The sequence below is a fragment of the Carcharhinus amblyrhynchos genome, chromosome 3, assembly GCF_965287045.1.
Source record: "Carcharhinus amblyrhynchos chromosome 3, sCarAmb.v2.hapA, whole genome shotgun sequence".
In the NCBI taxonomy this organism is placed as follows: Eukaryota; Metazoa; Chordata; class Chondrichthyes; order Carcharhiniformes; family Carcharhinidae; genus Carcharhinus; species Carcharhinus amblyrhynchos.
In genome coordinates, this window is record NC_137326.1 from 96,866,829 (window position 1) to 96,888,043 (window position 21,215).

At 40.6% G+C, this 21,215-nt stretch overlaps 1 protein-coding gene across 1 annotated transcript in view; it reads left to right on the top strand.

Moving 5' to 3' along the window:
- Positions 1–21,215, top strand: part of clstn2a (calsyntenin 2a) — a 517,709-nt gene that overhangs the window by 250,679 nt on the left and 245,815 nt on the right. The window contains exon 3 of the mRNA XM_080185553.1: positions 9,076–9,198. Coding sequence (XP_080041679.1) covers positions 9,076–9,198 — 123 coding nt within the window. The remainder of the gene's footprint in view (positions 1–9,075; positions 9,199–21,215) is intronic.

Sequence of the window (21,215 nt, forward strand, 5' to 3'; positions counted from 1 at the left end):
ACATTGACCTCACAATGGCAATGTGTTAATTAATTCACTAATGAGGTTAATGTGTACGGAATTGAAGTCAATTATCGAACGCAAGCCAGTGATCTCAGCCAACAACATCTGAATATTTACCACAATTTGATAATTACATAATGCTCTGTAAAACCATTGCAGTCACAGGGCCCTATTTTACCGTTTTGATTCTTTGCTGGGTGGACTCAAAACTGGGAGTGTTTCAGATCCGACTTCTAGACCCGTTCTCCAGTATCCCCATACGCAGTCTGCCTAAAAAGTTATCAGCAGTTCTGAATTGTGCTGCATAAACCCGTGGGTGGGGCTTAACGCACCCAAAGTCCTGTAGCTCCGATTGGTGCTTCCAACTGTGCACGCATGAAAAAAAACGATAGCACGTGGTTCCCTTGCCACACCGCTTCCAAGCCAGATAATGCCTCCTCCTGGCCCCCACAGACATTGTCCCTCCTTCACAACATTATTGACTCCCTTATTGCTCCTCCCCCCCGCCCCCCCCCCCCCCACTGATCACAGGCAGAGTGGTAGTGGACCCCCCTTCCCCTCTCACCAATCTCAAGCATGAGAGCCATCAGACCGACCTTCCTCTTCACCCCACCGATCTCAAACAGAGAGCCAAAGGAAGCTTGGCACTTACCTCCTCACTAAATGGAGTGCCTGGATTGGACTTTTGTAGAGCATGTCTGTTTTGCACCGAACCTGAATAGGTGAACAGGGTGGTAAAAGGGGAAACGCTGGTAAGGTTGGGCGTGCAACCCGTTAAGTCAATTTAAATGATTGCGGCCATTTTCGGGCCTTGGTAAAGGGGGAACTGGTACAGAGGCACTACTCGCCTCGCATACGACTTTACGAAGTTTTTACACCCGAAAACAGGTGCAACTTGATGGTAAAATTGGGCCCATAGAGTCCCTACTGTGCAAAAGGAAGCCATTTGGACCATCAAGTCTGCTCCAATAACAGACCCAGCCAGACCCTATCCCTGTAACCCAATGTATTTACCCTGCTAATTTCACTGATGCTAATGGTCAATTTAGCCTGGCCAATCAACCTAACCTGTATATCCTTGGACTGTGGGAGGAAACCAGAGCCCAGATCAAATGAGAAATGTTCCACTAATGCTTGGCTGTCTAATCATGAATTTCATGATGCACCTTGATGTACAGATACTGACACTGGATAATTAAATGGTGGGAAGAGCTCTTAATCGTTCTGACATTTCTCGGATGCAAGTAAACTCTAAATTTTGAATATTTTTGTGTTGACATTATCCCTACGATGTGTTGATATTATTGCACTCCCGCTAGTGAGAAGAATCGTGGTGGGTGGAATTTGGAGTGATGAAAGAAGTGTTTTCTGACAGTGGGATACTAGTTTGCCATTTTGTTCATTCCGCTTCGATGGCTTAAAAATAGGTCAACTTTCCCATTGACTTATGCTGGGAACCAGATTTGCATTAATTTGCATCTCAGGACTACTTGTTCAAAGGGCAACTTTCTGGAATTAGGTTCCTCTCCTAAATTAAGTGCCCCTCCAGTGGATAATTAGGTCTATTTCCCGACCATACATTTGCGGGGAGCTTCAGTTCAGCAACGTCTTTGAGGTATACAGACATTGCTTTTGCCTACCTTTAAGAGGGTCGCTGCAAGATTTTTTTATGCCTATAGCTTTCCACCGGTTGGAACTATATTACTTGTGCGATTTGTGGCACTGTGCATTTGCACAGTGAGGAGCAACAGTATGGAATCAGACGGAGACCCAGCCCTCAATCCCTGATGGTACTTCTGTCACATGCAGTGGAGATCAGCAACCAGTGTTCATGAGTTTGAATCTGAGAAGGCACAACCCGACATGAACATAGCTGGAATTGGAAGTGTGCACATGTAATTCCTAGCTTTGGGCAGCAGGAACCAGAATCACAGCCGTTTATCCCCCTACTTCAGCCCATCTCTCCCTCATCCCCATCCCCCGCTTCCTCATTGCCAGTCCCCCATTTCTTTCTCCCTCACCTCCATTCCTGTTAGCCCCACCCGCCTCATTACCCCCACCCACCTTGTCACCTCCACACTCACTCCTCACCTCCACCCTCCTTCCTTTTCTATCACAAGTAGGAGCAAATCAAGTTAGTGGCCTCTATTATAGAAACTTAACCCTGGGCTGTGACTTTTTTAAGTTTCCCAACCTAATAAACATTTTAGAAGGTTCAAGATTTTGCTATGTAAAGCCAAATTCTCTAAGAATGTAGGGGTTTTGACATTTGTTGTATTTGAAGTGTATCCATAAGACCTAAAATTAGGTATGTATTATGAAATGATGACAATTGGTCAGAAATTAGGGTATGTTACTTTATTCACTGGATAAAATGGCTGGAGAAAGATAGTTGAGGGTGCAGGCAAGAATTTCCTCCTTGCTCAACATGTTGGGAAGTAATGGATTTAATTAGTAACTGTACTTCCTCAATGATATCTGATTTCCAAGTAGGAATTTCACAGCATAGAAGGAAGCCATTTGGGCCATCATTATCACTGCAAAGCTCTCAAAAATATCAACATCGTCCTGTGCCCTATACTGTTTTTTTTTAAACTTTCAAATATGTAACATATGATGGAGTCTATTCCTAACTGTCTTTGTGGTGGGAACATTCCATGCCACAACAACCCTTCAATTCATCTCAGCAGTTATTGTACCATCATATTTCATGTGGTTGAGAAAATTATTGCTGCTGACAACTTGCTGAACCTGCTGTAAGAATGGTTTTGATTTTCCAGTATAGAGAAACATTTCAGAAATGGAGATTGGGGAGTGTTTCTAGATGGAAATAAGAGAAGAAAAATAGAGTTATTTACATAAATAGTCAGCCTCAAAAATAAAATATTGCAAAAAGACTGCAAGATTACATGTAAAGGTATCACAAACAGCTGAAGTTAACTAAAGCCACAATTAAATGCTGAAAGTGTATACTGGGGAGATAAAAAAAAACACTGATCAAGTGGCATTCCTGTTGGCAAAGCTTTATATATTCTGTCAATGGCCAGAAAAGCACATAGGTCCCTATGAACTATTTAGCATGAGGAGTAGGATATGGCTGAAATGTTAATGTTTTGCATTCATTGTTACCACTGAAGATGACACAGTGGTGGGTACAAATGCTTCAGATATTGACTCCTTGAATGTAAATACATAAATGGCCTTAGCTTGGTTTTAGGCACTAAAAATTGATCCAAGTTACTGGATTTGATGACATATAACCCTGAATGTTGTCAAATGTTGCTATTAATTTAGCTGACTAATAGTTCTTTTAGATCTAGACTAGTTTGAATTGATTGGAAAAGGAGCTTGATGCATGAATACTTGCATGCATGTATCTGTTCATTAATATCTAGATCGGAACAAATCCAGTCCCATGAGTTTGATGTGTATCTTAACGCTACCATCTTTTGTTCCATGTCTTGTTGGTAAAGTTTTATGATTCATGTTTTAATAGGCTTGAATTACATAATCAAACTGTTGCATAATTAGGGGGCGATACTCCCAAAAGTGCTGAATTGGTGAGAAAAGTGGACTAAATCCCAACTGTTTTTATCTGTTCAACTTCACACTGGAATCTCCCCACTCTGTGTAATGCAGAGGTCCCAATTATGAATCTCACTAAAAGCTAGGGGCCGGAGCCTATTCACGCCAGAGGCTAATAATCATATTTAAAATACATTTTAAAAATATTTCAATTACTTACCTCACTTCCCACCAGTTTCCAACGCGGTCCCGACTGCGACTGTTCTCCGGCTGTGGGAGACGCGCATGCATCTGGAACACATGCTCAAAACCCGTGAAATGGCTGACATATGACTCTCTCATCTTGACGTGCCAAAAAACGTGTGTGTCGGGATGGGACCATAGCCTCCTTAATTTCTAACTATATTGAAGACTAATGATTCAGTGATTCATGGTTTGAAACACAATGCCAATTGGCATTAGTATTTTTTTGTTTAAAGCATAGTTTTACTCATATTTGGGGACTGAACTGATTAATACACAGGAAAACAACATAATAGAATATGGATAAATTATATGACCAACACATTTTCTTGGAGCTTCTGCTTCTCAAAATTCTCAAATGAGCCGTAGGTGGTGGTGGGGTTAGGTGGGAAGAGGGAGTGTGAGGGCTGGATGGGCAGCAGGGGCGGAAAGAGAGAACATGTACAAAGAATGGGCTTTTGCCTTCAGATCCTGCAATGGGGACCAAAAATGAAGCTGAGCACAAGGCCCCACAAACTCTTAATCCACTTCTGGGTGTTGTGCTACATATAGTCTAAATTGGCACCTGATTCTTAGAGGCATGTTGGAATGAATGCTGGGTCTAACAATCAATGCTATTCTGCTGCACAGAGGTAGCGCAAATTCTAAAGCTTCCATATTCCCAGTGCATTGGTCATGGCATTCGGATACCATGCTTGCAGTCAGGATATGGATACAATGGTGTATCCACTGTTATTGTCCAGGCCACTGTTGGATAATCTACACAAGAGTGACTGTGGCTTCTAGGTCTTGTGTTTTTGGACCTGCATGAAGTCCCATGTTGTGAATGCACCATCACCCATAAGGGAAATGCTCAGCCACCTGTCATTCTCCAGGATGATATCAGCCTTCAAGAGGTTGTCTTGCTATGTGATGTGCAAACCAAGGAACAGTTGAATGTTGCTTAATGCAAGGCATATTGCATAGCCGCCTTTGACGTGGAAGGAGACCATTCCATGGGAACTTGGGTTGATTGCTCAATTGTATCCATCCATAGATACAAGAGTGGAGAATGCAGGCTGTGGGCAACTCTGCCTTCTTGATAGCCCAGATTGGAATGATATGAACACAGTTTGGGAAGGTCATTGCCCTGAAGAACAAAAGCCAACTGGGCTCCATGATGTCGCAAATGTGGATGAGGAAGGGCCAAATCTGCAAACGAATTTGGCACAACCAAAAGACTACAGAAGACACAACTCATACATGGTGATGAGTGAAAGATAGTGCTGCAGGTGCCTTTGCTTGCTTTATCTGAGGCTTTAGATGCTCATTTTTGCTGTGTGAGAAACACACATCACATGGATTTCAAGGGCATCGAGTGTCGGTTGCTCTGAAGGTTACCACTGCACTGATATTTGTGGAACCTCACAATCGGCATCATACAAATGCATGGTGTCTTTTTTCAATAAAATGTCATCAATCCAATCTGGTATTGGACGATTGGTAATCTATAGGTACATGGTTAAATGGCCACTTGGGCAGGGTTTTATTTGGGTGTCATCATCTATGTCTTTTTGTACAGGTGTTGCTTTGTTTTCAGAGGGAGAAAATAAACCTCAATTCAATGATGACATAAAAAGTGCTTATTCATTTTGCATATTCAATACATTAACTTCTACAGGTCACAGCATGCCGGTGATAATTGACACTGTAGTGCCTAGGTCCAGGAATGTGCCAGATGGTATTATTGTTGCGGCCGTCTGCCATTCTGAGGTCATGTAACAAACTAACATGAATGGCAATGTGTTAATTAATTCACTAATGAGGTTAACATATATGGAACTGAAGTCAATTGTCAAACCCAGCCATTAACGAATAAACTGTGATCCTCCCCACAAAGTGGATGTATTCATTAGGGTGAGCACACACCTCTGACTTCACACACTAGTTCCCCTCTAACACACATTTCAAATGTCACTGAGTGGACCCAACTTCCATGGTTCAACATCATACGTAAAGAGAGTGGGGGGTAAAAAAAGAATAGCGTTCAGCCTTAATTGCAGAAAAGAAGTGATATTGGCTGGAGACATGAAAGGCTGTGGTGCTTGACGGTGAATACTACTATAACCAAAATCTTTCACTAATAAGATAAATGCCATTGCAATGTGTATTTGCATGACAAAACATCAATGTTGGTCATATCCACATAGTGTAGATTTCAGTGAGACAACATCAGGATAATCAGTAACCTTGATAAGTAATTCTCAGAAGGTCACATAATATCTGCCTAAGATGCAAGCATGACTGACGTGTATTGTCTTACCATCATTTTAACACAAAGTTCATGGGGGGAATTTTCCCATCACACCTGCCACGGGAATTGTAAAAGGCAGGGGGGACGGCAGACCATGCAAAAGTCTGTTGACCTCAGGCGATTTTTGGGGCAAGTGCAACTGGAAAATCCCGCCCATGTCACTGACTCGGAAGTACAGGCATTGTCATTAAACTGAGTAAGATGGGGAAGCAGCAGGAGCGTCGTGGCAGCAGGAAAAGGGCATTAATTTGGTACCCTTAAACAAACACAGGAGCTTGCATCACATCTATTAACCATTCAATGCCTGAAAATTGGAGAGGGATAAAAGTGAAATATGCTAAACAATGGTGCAGATTATTTACAGTGAACAACCCGTGCTACTATTGTGCATTCAGAACTTAATTTCACTACATCTGGCCCTGACATCCACAATGTGCAGATGCCGGCGTTGGACTGGGGTGAACACAGTAAGAAGTCGCACAACACGAGGTTAAAGTCCAACAAGTTTATTTAATAGTAAATCGACAAGCTTTCGGAACAGCATTCTGAAAGCTTGTGGGTTTACAATCAAATAAACTTGTTGGACTTTAATCTGACATCCACAGCAGAGGTGTAGGCAATTAGTTGACTTCAATGCTCTGTTGTTGAGATGAATTTGGTGGGTGTCCCCAGGTGCCCCCTCCTTGGCTTGACCTGCTGGAGTTGATGGGGTCACAGGCACAGGGAATCTAGATTAGTAGGTATCCTTGGAGCATCCTAGGTGGATGTTCCAGGGGTGCCTGGAGGGCTACTCCCTGACAACTTGAGGAGAAAGAGCACATGGAAGGGGGTCAAGATAGCCTGTCCACCTCTTGCCCTCACTGCTGCTGGAATGCACCCTTGGCCAGAGTGATGGTATGCAGGTCTAAGCACTGAGCTGATAGGAGAGCCAGCAGTTCCAATGTGGCTACCACCATTTCCATGGTGACTTTAACACACTTGTATGTCGGAGCCACAACATCAGACAAAACATGCTCAAACTCCTTCATCCTTCATTCTAGTCTGTCACATTAACCAACTGGAATCATGCTGACTTTCCCATCTAGCACTACACAGTGTCCAGAAAGGAAAATTCTGCCCAATCTGTTTTATCAGAAGCGCAGCCGAATGTTAAACTGAAATACTACATTATAGCTGTAATCCTGCAGTCTGTTTTCAGATTCAAATAAATTTGAAATTGATGTAATAAAAATATTTGCTGAAGTTTGGATTGTGTTACACATGGAGCCGAAATCTATGCTCCCACCAAAGTGGGCTCTGAGTTTGGTTGGGCGGGGGATGTATAATTGTATGGTGGGACATGGGTGGGACACCTTTCCCACCACCCCATCCCAGCCCCCGGATCCCGATCAGCTCGACTGAGATGCAGTTTCATGGCTGGGTGGGCAGAGCCTTGGGTGAGGAACCTGCCCTTGAACATAATAAGGCCCTTAAGTGCCTACCTGTATCAGGACTGAATATATGAGGAACAATTAGGAATTCGGCAACAATTGCAATACTTTTGAAATCAGCTTCATATTGCATTTAGTTGAGGAGTGTTTTTTTTTACAGCAATTATTCATTAGTAACATTTGAAATGTGCTCATAGCAACAAATGATAAAATTGCGTATTCCAACAATGTGCTGCTGGTTTGAGCTCCAAAGTAGTCGACTAATGTTTGGCAGAGAGACACTTCAGTCATATTAACAAATTAGACCAGGCAAATACAACTTTGTTGCATTTGTTAAAATGATTCTAAATTTTTAATAGTAATCTGCAATATGATATATCTAGAAATTTAGGATTGTCCACATTGCGTATGGATTTGATGTCAGTTGAATTTGAGGATCTGATTTGGGCAAGGCCACTAGTTACTGCCCATTCCTATTTACCAGTGAGTAGGTGGTTGTGAGCCAATTCTTTGAACCATGGTCCATGTGACGTAGTATTAGGATAGCAGTTTCAAGATTTTGATCCAGTGACAGTGAAAGAATTCTGATATATTTCCAAGTTAGGATAGCATATGATTTTGAGTGGAATTTGCAGGTGGTGGTGTTCACATGTTCTTTTTTATTCCAGATGATGGTGGGTTATAGAAGCTGTTGTCAAAGGAAATGTTACAATGTCTGGAGCTCCTTGACTGTGAGGCTGTTGGTCAGATAATAAAGAGCAGGCAGAGCCATTCAATGCAGTAAGGCAATATTAATTTGTTCATCAAGCCAGAGGCCTACATTACATGCCCTCCACCTTTCCACCCATTTTCCAGCAAAGGATGTATATCCATTGTTTGGAATGTGGCCGGGTTTCAAAGATTGCTAAATGTCTCAGCCAATACAGGTTGAAGCAAAAGTTGAGGGGCCTTTTGCTTTATCAAGCCAGCAGTCGTCTTCTGATCTGCTTGTGTTATTAAATGTGGTCTTGTATCACTTTCTTTGATGTCAAGCTGTGCAGCATATAGTTTGTTGTTGATAGCTCCTCAGAGATAATGAGGCATGGGTTTTCCTGAAACTGCCAAGTAGCTCTTTTCGTTTGGGGTCACAAACGGGTTATTGAAACCCACATAACCCTGATTTCAATTTTTGATGATACGTTCTCTGGAAATCCACACCATGAGTAGAATCTTCAGGCAGAGGAAATATTTAATGTAAAATGGTTGACCAACATTGCACTGGGTGAACTTGATGCAGTTTTCATTTGGAGTGGTGCCTCTTTTAATGATAATGACAGATTTAATATTCCTGGATGAAAAAGCAAGCAGCTTGGTATAAAGTTTTCCCAGTTAGAAATCAAAGCAGCAGAATATGGAACAGAGGAAGAACGATGCAGCAGGAAGCCAAGTAAATACATTTCACTGGCATGTTATAAATTAACTTGTCGATTCCAAGTTCCTAGCCAGTGTAACTGTTAAGGATTTGGAAGTAAAGACCTAAAAAGAGGTATTGAAATAATCTGATTCACACTTCCTGATTGAGTCTTTTTGTTTTGTTTTTAGTAAACAAGCACAAACCATGGATTGAGACATCCTACCATGGCGTGATAACAGAGAACAATGACACCGTTTTTCTCGATCCACCACTGGTTGCTTTGGACAAGGATGCACCTGTGCGCTATGCAGGTGAGTTGAGATATCATTAGTCATCTCAAAGAACCAAACCTTTTCCAGCTCTTGTTTCATAGTGTCTGTGAGACCGTGGCACTCATGATTGACACCAGTGTACAGGTTCTCTTTGACATCATGCAATGATAGATGATAGTTCTGAAACTTGTCCACCTTGAATTTGAAAGAAACAATTTCACTTGCAGATTTTTCTGACAGCAACTTTTATCTTTTGCTCATTTTCTTAAAGAATTTTTGTTATGTGCTGGGAATTTAAGCAGGCATATTCAGCATTCTTGATAGTGACGTGAATCTGTGTGTGCACTGTCTCTAAATGCACTTTATTTGTCGTTGTGGCTACAGGACCATTAGTGTTGTTATTACAAAAAGTGTGTAGGTTTATGAAGTGTATTTAGAAATGAATTGAATTGATCAGTTTGTCATTAAAAGCAATGGCTATCTGATTCTCATTTGGCAACTGTATGGAAATTGCTAGAATAATTACACCTTTATTGATTTCATCAATAATAATTTATACCATTACAAGACTCACTAATGTCCTTGGCAACTGAGTCATTAAAATAGATTAGCCTTACACAACTAGTTCAGTCTTCATGACTGAATGTGGCTAGTGTCTCTGAATGTAATTACTGTCGATGCCAATAGTTTCAATGTATTTCTTCATCTTTAGGCTTATGTTATGGCCTGTCAGTTACATTTAATTAATAAGGTAATATGCATTCAACTGCAGATTTGTTGTTGTAAACTGTGGATTCAAACCATGGTGGTTACAGTGCTGCATGTTAACATTTCTGTAACAGTATATTTTAGCCTTCTGTTAAAGAGATGATTAACATTTTTTATAACTTTGGTCATTTCAGTTAATTAAGCTTGAAATAACATTTCCAGGGTCATTTAGGGATTCCCTGCTTCAATTTGCTTTGGTTAAATTGAATTTGTTGTCCAGCCTGTTGGGGCTTTAAAAATCTTACCTGAAAGAATGCAATGTTGACGATGTGAAGGTATAATTTGTCAATTGCTGAGATTTGCACAAATATTTTCTGTAGGGTGGTCTGCCTTTTCCTCCAGTAAGCTGACAGTGCTGTCTGGTTAATGTTTTATTACCTAATATATTTGTTGCCTTTTTGTAGCTGACTCTTTTCACCATTTCCGGCTGAACTGTTTAGCTCAGCTCTCTGTTGTTTACCACTTCTTTCTCCAGTTCTGTCGTTGTCTGGAAGGTTTAATCTGTATATGTGACACAGTCTACATAATGCAAAGGCAACTTTATCTCTTCAGTCATGTAATCTTGCAGCACTTTTGGAAAAAGAAAATATGCAAAGGCTGAGGCTGGAGCTTTTGTATCTAATAATGAAATCATTTTTGCTGTAAGGTTGTTGTGCAGTTGCATGGTTTAATGCAATCGGCAGTACAAGGGATGTTTTCATTAAAATGATTCAAGGAGTTGGTATTTCTAACTCACAAAGAATGTGTTACACATAAAATTAAGCATATATTTGTGTTTGGTAGGGGCATCTTCAACATTACAGAAATCAATCACAAAACAAATTTAAACTAATAATGAAAAAGCAATAAAATTAGAAAATAATTTTTCTCATAAAATTAAAATCACATTATTTATACTATACAGACAGAACTCTCAATCTATATAAAACATTACATAAATGCAATTTGCACAACTGTATTTTGTTATGAGTTTCATGCATTTAGACTTTAAATTAGATGAAGATTTATCTGTTGGCTCATAGGTGGTGAAAGTCACTATTGCGGGAGGTAGTCTACTCCGCCATTTGATCATGGCTGCTAAGTTTCTCAACTCTCCTGCCTTCACTCCGTAACCTTTGATCCCCTTATCAATCGAAAACCTGTCTATCTCTGTCTTAAATGTACTCAATGACCTGGCCTCCACAGCCTTCTGTGGCAATGAGTTCCAGAGATTTACCATTCCTAGCTGAAGAAATTCCTCCTCATTTTGGTTCTAAAGGGTTGTCTCTTTACTCTGTGGCTGTGCCCACTGATCCTAGCCTCTCCTACTAATGGAAACATTATCTCCATGTTCATTCTGTGCAGGCCTTTCAGTATTCTGTAGGTTTTAATGAGATTCTTCACTCAAAGGGTGGTGAATCTCTGGAATTCTCTGCCCATTGAAGTGGTGGAAGCTACCTCGCTGAATATATTTAAGTCACGGGTAGATAGATTTCTGATAGACAGGGGAATTAAGGGTTATGGGGAGAATGCGGGAAAGTGGAACTGATCCACTTCAGATCAGCTGTGATCATATTGAATGGCAGGGCAGGCTCGAAGGGCGAGATGGCCTACTCCTGCTCCTATTTCTTATGTTCCCCCCCTCATCCTTCTAAATTTCAAACTCTAAATTTTCAACTCTAAATTTTCCTATTGGCAAACGCGTAATCTTCTAAAACGTTTAAAGTAAAGTTTATTTATTAGTCACAAATAAGGCTTACGTTAACAATACAATGAAGTTACTGTGAAATTCCCCTAGTCGCCACATTCCAGCACCTGTTCAGGTCAGTGCACCTAACCAGCAGGTCAGACTGTGAGAGGAAACTGGAGCACCCAGAGGAAACCCATGCAAACATGGGGAGAATGTGCAGACTCCGCGCAGACAGTGACCCAAGGTGGGAATTGAACCTAGCCTCTGATGCTTTGAGGCAGCAGTGCACTGTGCTGCCCCAGTGCAATCAGGCATAATTTAAAACGGATTTACTTTTCAGCTGCTGGTGAGTCTCCCACATTCTACCCCTGTTGACATAAGTTCATCCAAAACACTGCTGCCCTTGTCTTAACTCACAGCAAGACCTGTTCTCCTTCTCCCCTGTGTTCACTGACCTACATTTGCTGCCCGTCAAGCAACATCTTGGTTCCAAATTGTCATCCTTGTTTTCAAATCCCTTCTCCTATATCTGTAATCCCCTCCAGCCCCAGAACCCTTCAATGTCAATGCTTCTCTAATTCTGACCCTTGTGCATTCCTAGTTATAATTGTCCCACACTGGTTGCCATACTCCAGTTGCCTAGCCCAAGGCTCTGGAAATCTTCCCCCCTCCACCACCCCAATCACAGCTCTCCGCCTTTCTTCTTTGCTTCTTTAAGACATTCCTTAAAACCCACCTCGGTATTCTTAACAAATATCTCTTTTGTGCTTTTGTGTCATACATTGTTCAAGTAAAGCACTTTGGAATGTTTCACTATGTTAGGGTACTGTATAAATATGACTTGTTTGAAATTATTGGTTTTAAGAAGAAATTCCTTGATCGAGTTCAGTGGGATAACTTGCCAAAGTTTCATTACTATAGTTGAAAATAGGCTTTTCACAAAAAATAAGCATTTTATGCATTTAATAACCTAAACTAAAAAATTATCTTTAAAAGATATACAAAACGATTTACCAGTTAAATTCAGAACCAAATAGTGAGTTCCAAAGTGAACCAAACAGGAAGGAGCCAAAACCTTTTGAGTCATACCCCTCAATCCCCTTGCGCCCAAAGGTTCCAGCTTAACCTTGGAATCCTTTGTAGAGCTGCACCAGAGGACAATTAATGGGAGCTTCCAATGCTGATTAATTCCCCCTTGGGGCATTACTGGTTTAGGGAGTGGGACTCAATTCGAGCACCATGTTTTTAACATGAGTTCCTAAGTACCTTCCATTGTGTTGACTGCAATATGCAGTTAAATTCCGTCACCTTTGCAGTGATTGCACTGATATCTGAGGAACTGTGCTGAAAACGTCAAGGCAAAAATGCCGGGTCTTCGTGACTAAGTGTATTTTTATACTTTGTTCATTTTGTCTGCCATTGTAACAACTTGTCTCCATTCAAACTTGCACGTGAAATCTGCCAGCAGGTTTGTAGCCTTCTTTAGAACATACATTTCAAAAGCACGAAGCACTTATTTGGGGACGCAGTGCAATCATGCAGAATGAGACAGATGAAGGGTTAGATTTTCCTTAAGGATGCAATTTTTTCCACGGTGAGGCATCTCAGCGTGCAGCCCAGCTAAAGCTTGATGACACGTTAGAATTGATGTAACTGACAAGGCTTCAGGGTCAGCCATCCTTGTGCCTTAAACCTGAAACTCCTCTCGTAGAAACCAATCACATTAACCCTCTGAGCTGAGCAAAAAAATGTAGAAGTTCTTTATGCTTTGTGATACCAGAATGCAAGTTCTTTGATATGTCCATCTGAAATTTCTCATCCTGCTATTTTAGGCAGTCAGTGATGGAGCGCCCCCCCGACCCCTCTTCCCCCAACCTCCCACCTTCTTCCCTTCCCTGCTTAATTCCTGAGCAGGATGACCACCAGCTCCGTTCATGTCCCTGACCTCATTGACCTCAAGCCTGCCTTGGCAGCTCTAAATGGACATTTAAATGCCTCAATTTGCATGTAACATTTCAGACAGGTTTGGGGCAGGAGGGTATACAGCAAGAAGGCCACCTGGAGTATTTTATGTTCTCCTCTACCCACCCTGCCTGTAAACCCATGAACAAATGGAGGCCCATATAATTGTACCTGTGGAGTCTTTCACGTGCGCCTGAGAAGGGTTTATTGTCTCATGTGAAAGACAGCACCCCCATGACACTGCAGTATTCGTGCAGTGTTTATGCAATCTTAATTCAGTACTACACTGGCTACTGTTGTCCTTAATTTTGGACTGAAACCTCTATATGGAGTTTGAACTCTCAATCTTTTGACTCAGAAGCGAGGACATCACTGCTGAGCCATGGCTCCTGCCCTAAATCCGGATAAGAAATGATATAAATTATTTGAAGATAGATGACAGAACAATCACACTTAATCCTCTTTGCAAATACAAGGCCAGCACAGTGGTTAGCACTGCTGCCTCACAGTGCCAGGGACCCGGGATCGATTCCTGGCTTGGGTCACTATCTATGTGAAGTTTCCACATTCTCGCCGTGTCTGCACGGGTTTCCTCCAGATGCTTCAGTTACCTCCCACAGTCTGAAAGACATGCTGAGATGGAACAGGGGAATTTCACAGTAACTTCAGTGCAGCATTAATGTCAGCCTTACTTATGACTAATAAGTTAATTTTAACATTTCACAGCAAACAAGAGCAGAGGCTTGACTGATATTCTTTTCTTTCTCCTACCTGGTCACACTGAAGGCAATTGGAGCAATTCATCATTGGTCTCATCTTAGCAGAAAGACATGGTTAATTTAGGGCCTTGCTGACCTGAGTCACACCAAATGATATACTTATCAGTTGGACTATTTAGAGACTATCAGAAGAGGAATTTCTGTGACAAACCAATATCTTACATTAAATAATATAAAATTTATATTAATTACCCCCAAATCTCTCTGGATTTTTCAGAAATGATACCAGGTTGAATTTCAATGCTTCGTGTGTTATCTATTTAGTTCATGATAACATTGTATTAAGATTGTGAATGACAGTGAGAAGGTGGCAAATAAAATATAAAAATTACAGATTTGGTGAGTTTTTTTGATTGCTTTTGAACTTCCTTGGATGCCATCATGTTAAGTGTTTTGCAGTTGGAGATTTACGTTAAAATGCAGTAGGAGATGAATTTTTCATGTTTTTGGTGGAAAAACATCTAATGCCCGAAATGATGTGCTTGTAACTGTTATTAACTATTGAACCTAACCAGTTGTGGACATAATTGAGCATAAAGCATTGCACTGAAAACATGAAGATTCATAATGAGCAGTTTTGGGTATGACTGAGTCAATTATTCATGATTTAGAAATGCAGGTATAAATTCTGCACCTGGAATTGGTACATTTGCAGTTCTTAAGAAAGTATTACTTGCGCGTTGAATTTCACCAGTCTCTTTCTGATTGCATGCAAGCTGTTTAGTAATTGACCTTGGAACTGTGTTTTTTTTGTTGTTGTGGAACGAATGTCATCTTTTGTTTTGCAATGCTATGTGTTCAGACTTCAGATTTGGAGAGATCTACAAACACAGCAGAACTTGATTAAAATCGAATGGCAATTTGGAGTTAGCCGAGATAAGGGACCATTCCCTTAACTGTAATTAATAATTTTTTTGTCTTTTTGTTATCTGGAGCTCGGGAAGAATTGTTCCTTTCCACAGTAATATATTGGGTTGTTCATTTTAAGAGTCAAATTTTCAGGAAGTCGTGGTTTGAATTCTTAGTTTGGAAACTTGCATGACAATGTATTCAAAAGGAGCAATTGCTGCTTAAATGCATGTCTGTGAAATGTGTTGCAATTGCTTGCTCACTTGGGAATATTATGATGTGAAGTAGATAATTCTTCAATGTACCAAAATTCTCTTCTGATGCCCAAATAAAGTGATCAACATGAAGGAAATTGCTCGAGTTTGTCTGATTATTACTGGTTGTTTGAAGTCAATTCCCACAAGTTTGTTGTTACGGAACATTCAGTTTGCTTGTTGGTTGAAAGCATGTGGAATTGTCACTGAACCCAACAGATCAGGAAGATTGCTAGTTTATCTTTGTCCTTATGGCATACATGATCAATCGGACTGTGATAACTAACTCATTAAATGTCATTAGGAAGAGAATACACTATTATAATGTTACCAAGTATGTTTCCTTTTAATTTTGATATATTAGCACATTAGGCAAGAAATATTGTCTCCGACATAACAGTAATTGTTAAAGCTGCATTCATTTGGGTGCGGTAAAACATTTCAAATATAGTAGACACCAACTTTAGCACATCAAAGGTCCTCTGATGCTGTGTGATTTATCCTCAGAGTGAAACCTGCCAGATTTAATTAATAGATCTCTCTGACAAGACATCCACTTTGTGAATGAAGGTCTTGGACTGTTTCCAAACGTCATGTTTTATGTGTGTATTAAAGAATTATAACTGTACACAGAAGCTGCTGATTTAACATGGGAGGGCAGCAAAATGAGGGCCCTTTATTAAAAAACACTTATAAGAAATGGGTCGGATCACAAATTTTGAGGCCAATGTAGCCAAAAATAATTAATGAAGGAAATAATGGCATCAAAGATGCACACTCATGAATTCCATCCTAAAATTTTAAAGTAAATAAGTGAGAGCATTGCAGATCCCTAACTATAATCTTCCAAGCTTCCGTTGATCGAAGAGCCAATATTGTAGATTGGAAAATTGTCTATGTCATTCTGCTGAAAATTTTTGAGGCATTCAGTTATTATCAATCATTGATTCAAGTAATTTCCTGACAAGACATTAGGCTAATTGGTGTTTAATTCTCACCTGTTTTAAATAGCAGAGTGGCACAGACAATTTTCCAATCTAAAAGATTGACTCAGAATTTTGGAAGATTATAATTAGGGTAATCTGCAATATTCCCACCTACCCAAAACCTGAAGTTTTGGCATGGAAATAATCCAGAAGTCCAATGGAGTGCAAACTAAAAAAAAGCAGAGTGTGCAACTTGGGCCCCAGAGATGGAACTCAACCTCATGAACTACTAGCCAATCTTATTAATTAACAGTCCAAGCAGCAGAAGAACTAAGTTGTTTCTATTGTTGGGACAAGTAGGTCTTAGGATGAAGACATCCATGGCATTCTGTACCCAGGTAGTTCTAGGATTTCAAATAAGGAGTGCTTGGAGATCCTAGATGGGTAGATTTTTGGGGCCAGACAGGGAGGAACAGAATGGGGAGATAACATCTTGGAAGCATGAGTGAGGGGGTGCCCCAAGGTGTGCAGGGCAATCCTTGAAGAATTTACCCATTTCTGTACCACCCTTTGCACAAGTTGAAAAAAAGTTTCAATCATGATGTGGGCAGCATAATGTTCAGGTCATTTTGTTCAGGTAATTGGTTTGATAATCTGCACAATGATGAGACGGGAAAGAGATAAAGAATTTGGTGAACTGATGCAATGACAATAACCTCTCTCTCAATGTCAACAAAATGAAGGAAATAGTCATCGACTTCAGGAAGCGTAGTGGAGGACATCTGCCTGTCTAAATCAATGGCACGAAGTAGAAATGGTTGAGAGCTTTCAGGTTTTTAGGTGTCCAGATCACCAACAACCTGCACTGGTTCTCCCCATGCCAACATGACAGTTAAGAAAATCTACCAACACCTTTACTTTCTCAGAAGATGAAGGAAATTTAGCATGTCTGCTACAACTCTCACTAACTTTTATAGATGCACCATAAAAAGCATTCTTTCTGGTTTATCGTAGCTTGGTGTGACTCTATCCAAGAGCACAAGAAACTATAAAGAGTCATGAACGAAGCCCAATCCATCACTCAAATAACCAAAAGAGAAATACTGGAAAATCTCAGCAGGTCTGGCTGCATCTGCACGGAGGAGAAAGAGCTGACGTTTTGGACTCAAAACATCAACTCGTTTCTCTCCTTACAGATGCTGCCAAACCTGCTGAGATTTTGCAGCATTTACTCTTTTGGTTTCAGATTCCAGCATCCACTGTATTTTGCTTTTATTCATCACTCAAATAAGCCTCCCAACCATTGATACTGTCAACATTTCCTCCATCTCATAAAAGCAGCCAGCATAATTAAAGACATCTTGCACCCTGGACTTTCTCTCTTCCACCTTCTTCCATCAGGAAAAAGATACAAAAGTCTGAGGACACAGACCAACCGACTCAAGAACAGCTTCTTCCCTGCTGCCATCGGACTTTTGAATGGACCTACCTTGCACTGAGTTGATCTTTCTCTGCACCCAAACTATGACTGTCACATTACATCTGCACCCTCTCCTTTCCTTCTCTTTGTGTGGTATGCATTGTCTGTATAGTGCACAAGAAACAATACTTTTCACTGTTTACTAATACATGTGACAATAATAAATCAAATCAATTAATTATTACTTTAAAAATGGCAGTTGGGCTGCTAATTTTGTCGCCCATCTGCTGCCTGCACCTTAATAGGGACCGGGTCACAGATGGGCAAGATGATGGTGAGCTAAGAGCAAGGAGCACGTACCCACCGCCCCCCCCACCCCCCCCCCCGCCCCGCCCCACCCCGGTCAGTGTCTGCCCACCAAATACACACTCAATTGTGGGGACCGTAAAATTCAGCCCACGACTTGGAATTCTCAATCAAATCTCCTTCCACTTCAAGGAGAACGGTCCCAAATACTCCAGTCTTTCTGTGTAACTGAAGTTCCTCATCCATGGAAGCATTCTTGTAAATCTTTTCTGTTTTTTCCCTGATGCCTTGACGTTTTTCAAAGTGTAATGCTTAGCTAGAACTGGATTCAGTAGTCACGTTGAAGTCAAATCAGTGTTTCATACATGTTTAACACAACTCTCTTGTTTTCATATGCTGAAATTCCATTGATGAATTTCAGGATGATTTTTTAATCACTTGCTCACCTATCTTGCTACCTTCTGTTTGGCTGGAGGAGACTGCTTCAGATCAGAAGCCAAAGTAGTGCCACGTTTTGCTTGATGCTTGTGTTCTGTCCAATAAACACTCTAGTTGGTGTGGTACTGTATTGGCTGCTTTCATTTCCAATTCGCTGAAACATTCCATATCTAACAAGCTGTGTAAGAGAAGACCCTGTAGTGTAATTGCTACAATATGTTTACTCCCAGCAGGGGAGCCTCTAGTCTTCAAATACAAATATGCAAATATAATACATATTAGAAGACAGCATCAGTAAGGAGTCCAAGGATCTGCTTGATACTGATCCAGAAAAATCATGAGTTTTATTGCAATGTTGTACGGTACATTTCTTCCCTTCCCATGGCTTGTACTGTTCCAGTATACTTCTGCCAAAGTATACATTGGTCTCATCTGTGTTAAAGCTGCTGGCTGACAATCATCATTTGCGTTCACATGTGGATGCTGGCCATTTGTATGAAGTATGAGGATTCTTTGAACTTTGTGCCTGTACTGTCTTCCAAAGTGCAGAGTTGAAAGGTGTTGTGCTTGAAGCATATGAGAGAAGTGGATATTGTACATTTACATTGTACATTCAGCTTCCCTTGGCAATAGATTTATCAAGAAAGGAACTCCAAGTTATTTATTATAAAAAGTTGGGGCTGCTTATTGCACTGATGAATTTATCTAGCAATTGATTTTTTTTTAAGAAAATCAGTTTTATCATAATCATCAAGTCTTCATTTTACATTTAGGGAATGAGTATTTATGATGAGGACAACGTGAGTAGAAAATTAGATTTCCTGATTCATTCTGTAAAATTATCAAATTTTATTCCAGATATGATTAGTAATGGCGTTAGAATTGGAACAGGCAACTCAGCTTGCATTCGTCACTATTGCTGATTCTGCAACTATCTGTGTTGTCTAAGGTGCAACTCGTTTCATAAGTGTTGATGTAGCTGTACTGAAATTGCTTTTGCCTTGCAATCTCTTCACCTGTTATGTCAACTAGCCTTTGCTTATATATCATTATATTTGTTGGATGCTCTCTCTCTCTCGCTGCATTTTCTGACACCTCATTTGAAATTGTCACTTTTTGCTGACACATCTGTCTTGATGTTGGTGGTTCTGAGAAGCACATATGTCAAAATGGAAGCTAAAGAATTGTGATCGCTATTGAGCGGGTTGGAGGATAGAGTTTAACTTGGAGCAGCTTGTGGGTTTAGGTACAGATGGAACTTAAAACTAATCTGCTGCAGTCTGCGCTGACCACTGCTTGAAGCACATGATCGGCCATGATTGTAAAGAAGGACTGATCCAGAAAGTGAAATCGCAGAGGACTGGGAATAGTGTACTAGAGTGAACTGAGGACTGGCTAATTGACAGAAAGTAGAGGGCCAAGATAAATGGGGGGTTCTTGGCTGGCAAAATGTACCGAGTCGGGTGGTGCAGGGGCCAGTCCTCTGACCTCAACTGAATGACCTGCAAGTAGGGACAGAGTGTAACATAGTAGCATTTGCAGACTATATTAAAATAGTTGGAAAGGCAAGCAGGGATGAGGAAATAAAGATTCTACAGACAGATATGGATAGACTCAGAAAATGGGCCAAAATGTGGTATATGGAGTTTAATATGGATGAAGTTATCCATTTTGGCAGAAAAAAAGGCAAATTATTGTCTAAATGGAAAGCAGATTCAGAGTGCGTCTGAGCAGAGGGAGCTGGGTGTCTGTGTTCATGAATCACAGAAAGTCGGTATGCAGGTGCAGCATTTCATAAAAAAGGCAAATAGAACGTTGGTATTTATTGCAAAGGGACCGGGGCATAAAAGTAGAGAAGTGTTTGTTGAAGTTACCAACACCACATCTGGAATATTGTGTCCAGTTTTGGTCTCCTTATTTGAGAAAGGATGTGGTGGCATTTGAGACTGTTCAGAGAAGGTTCACCAGATTGATTCTGGGGGTGAAAGGCTTGAGGTTTGAGGAGAGATTAAATAGTTCAGGCTTGTACTCGCTGGAGTTTAGGAGGATGAAAGTGATTTGATTGAGGTATGTAACATTTTAAAAGAAATTGATAAAATAAATGTAGACCACATGTTTCCTCTTATGGGGCAATGTAGAACAAGACATCACAGGTAGAGGTTGAGAGATGGTAGATTTAAAACTGAGAGGAGGAACAATTCTTGCAGAGGGTGGTGAAATTTTGGAACTTGCTGCCACATAGCACAGTTGAATCTGAATTGTTGAATGGTTTCAAGAGGAAGATAGACATGTTTCTGATAACAAAAGAGAAGGAGGGATATGGGGAACAGATGGAGAGGTAGATTTGAGACCAGGAAGAGATCAACCATGATCTGATTAAATGGCGGAGCAGGCTCGAAGGCCTGAATTTGCCAACTTCTGCTCCTGATTCCTATGAAGCTGGAGAAGGATCAATGGATAGTATGGTTGATTCCTTGTATTCTGCTTGTAGTCCATCAGGATTATAATTTATAATTGTTATAATATGGCGATTTTGATATAATTGAGTAGTTTACTAGGCCAATACAGCACATATAGCTAAGAATAAACCGCATTGGATCTGGAGTCACAGGCCAGGCTGGATAATGATGGCAGATTTCCTTCTCCAGTGGATATTACTGAATTGGGTTACATGGCAATCCTGTA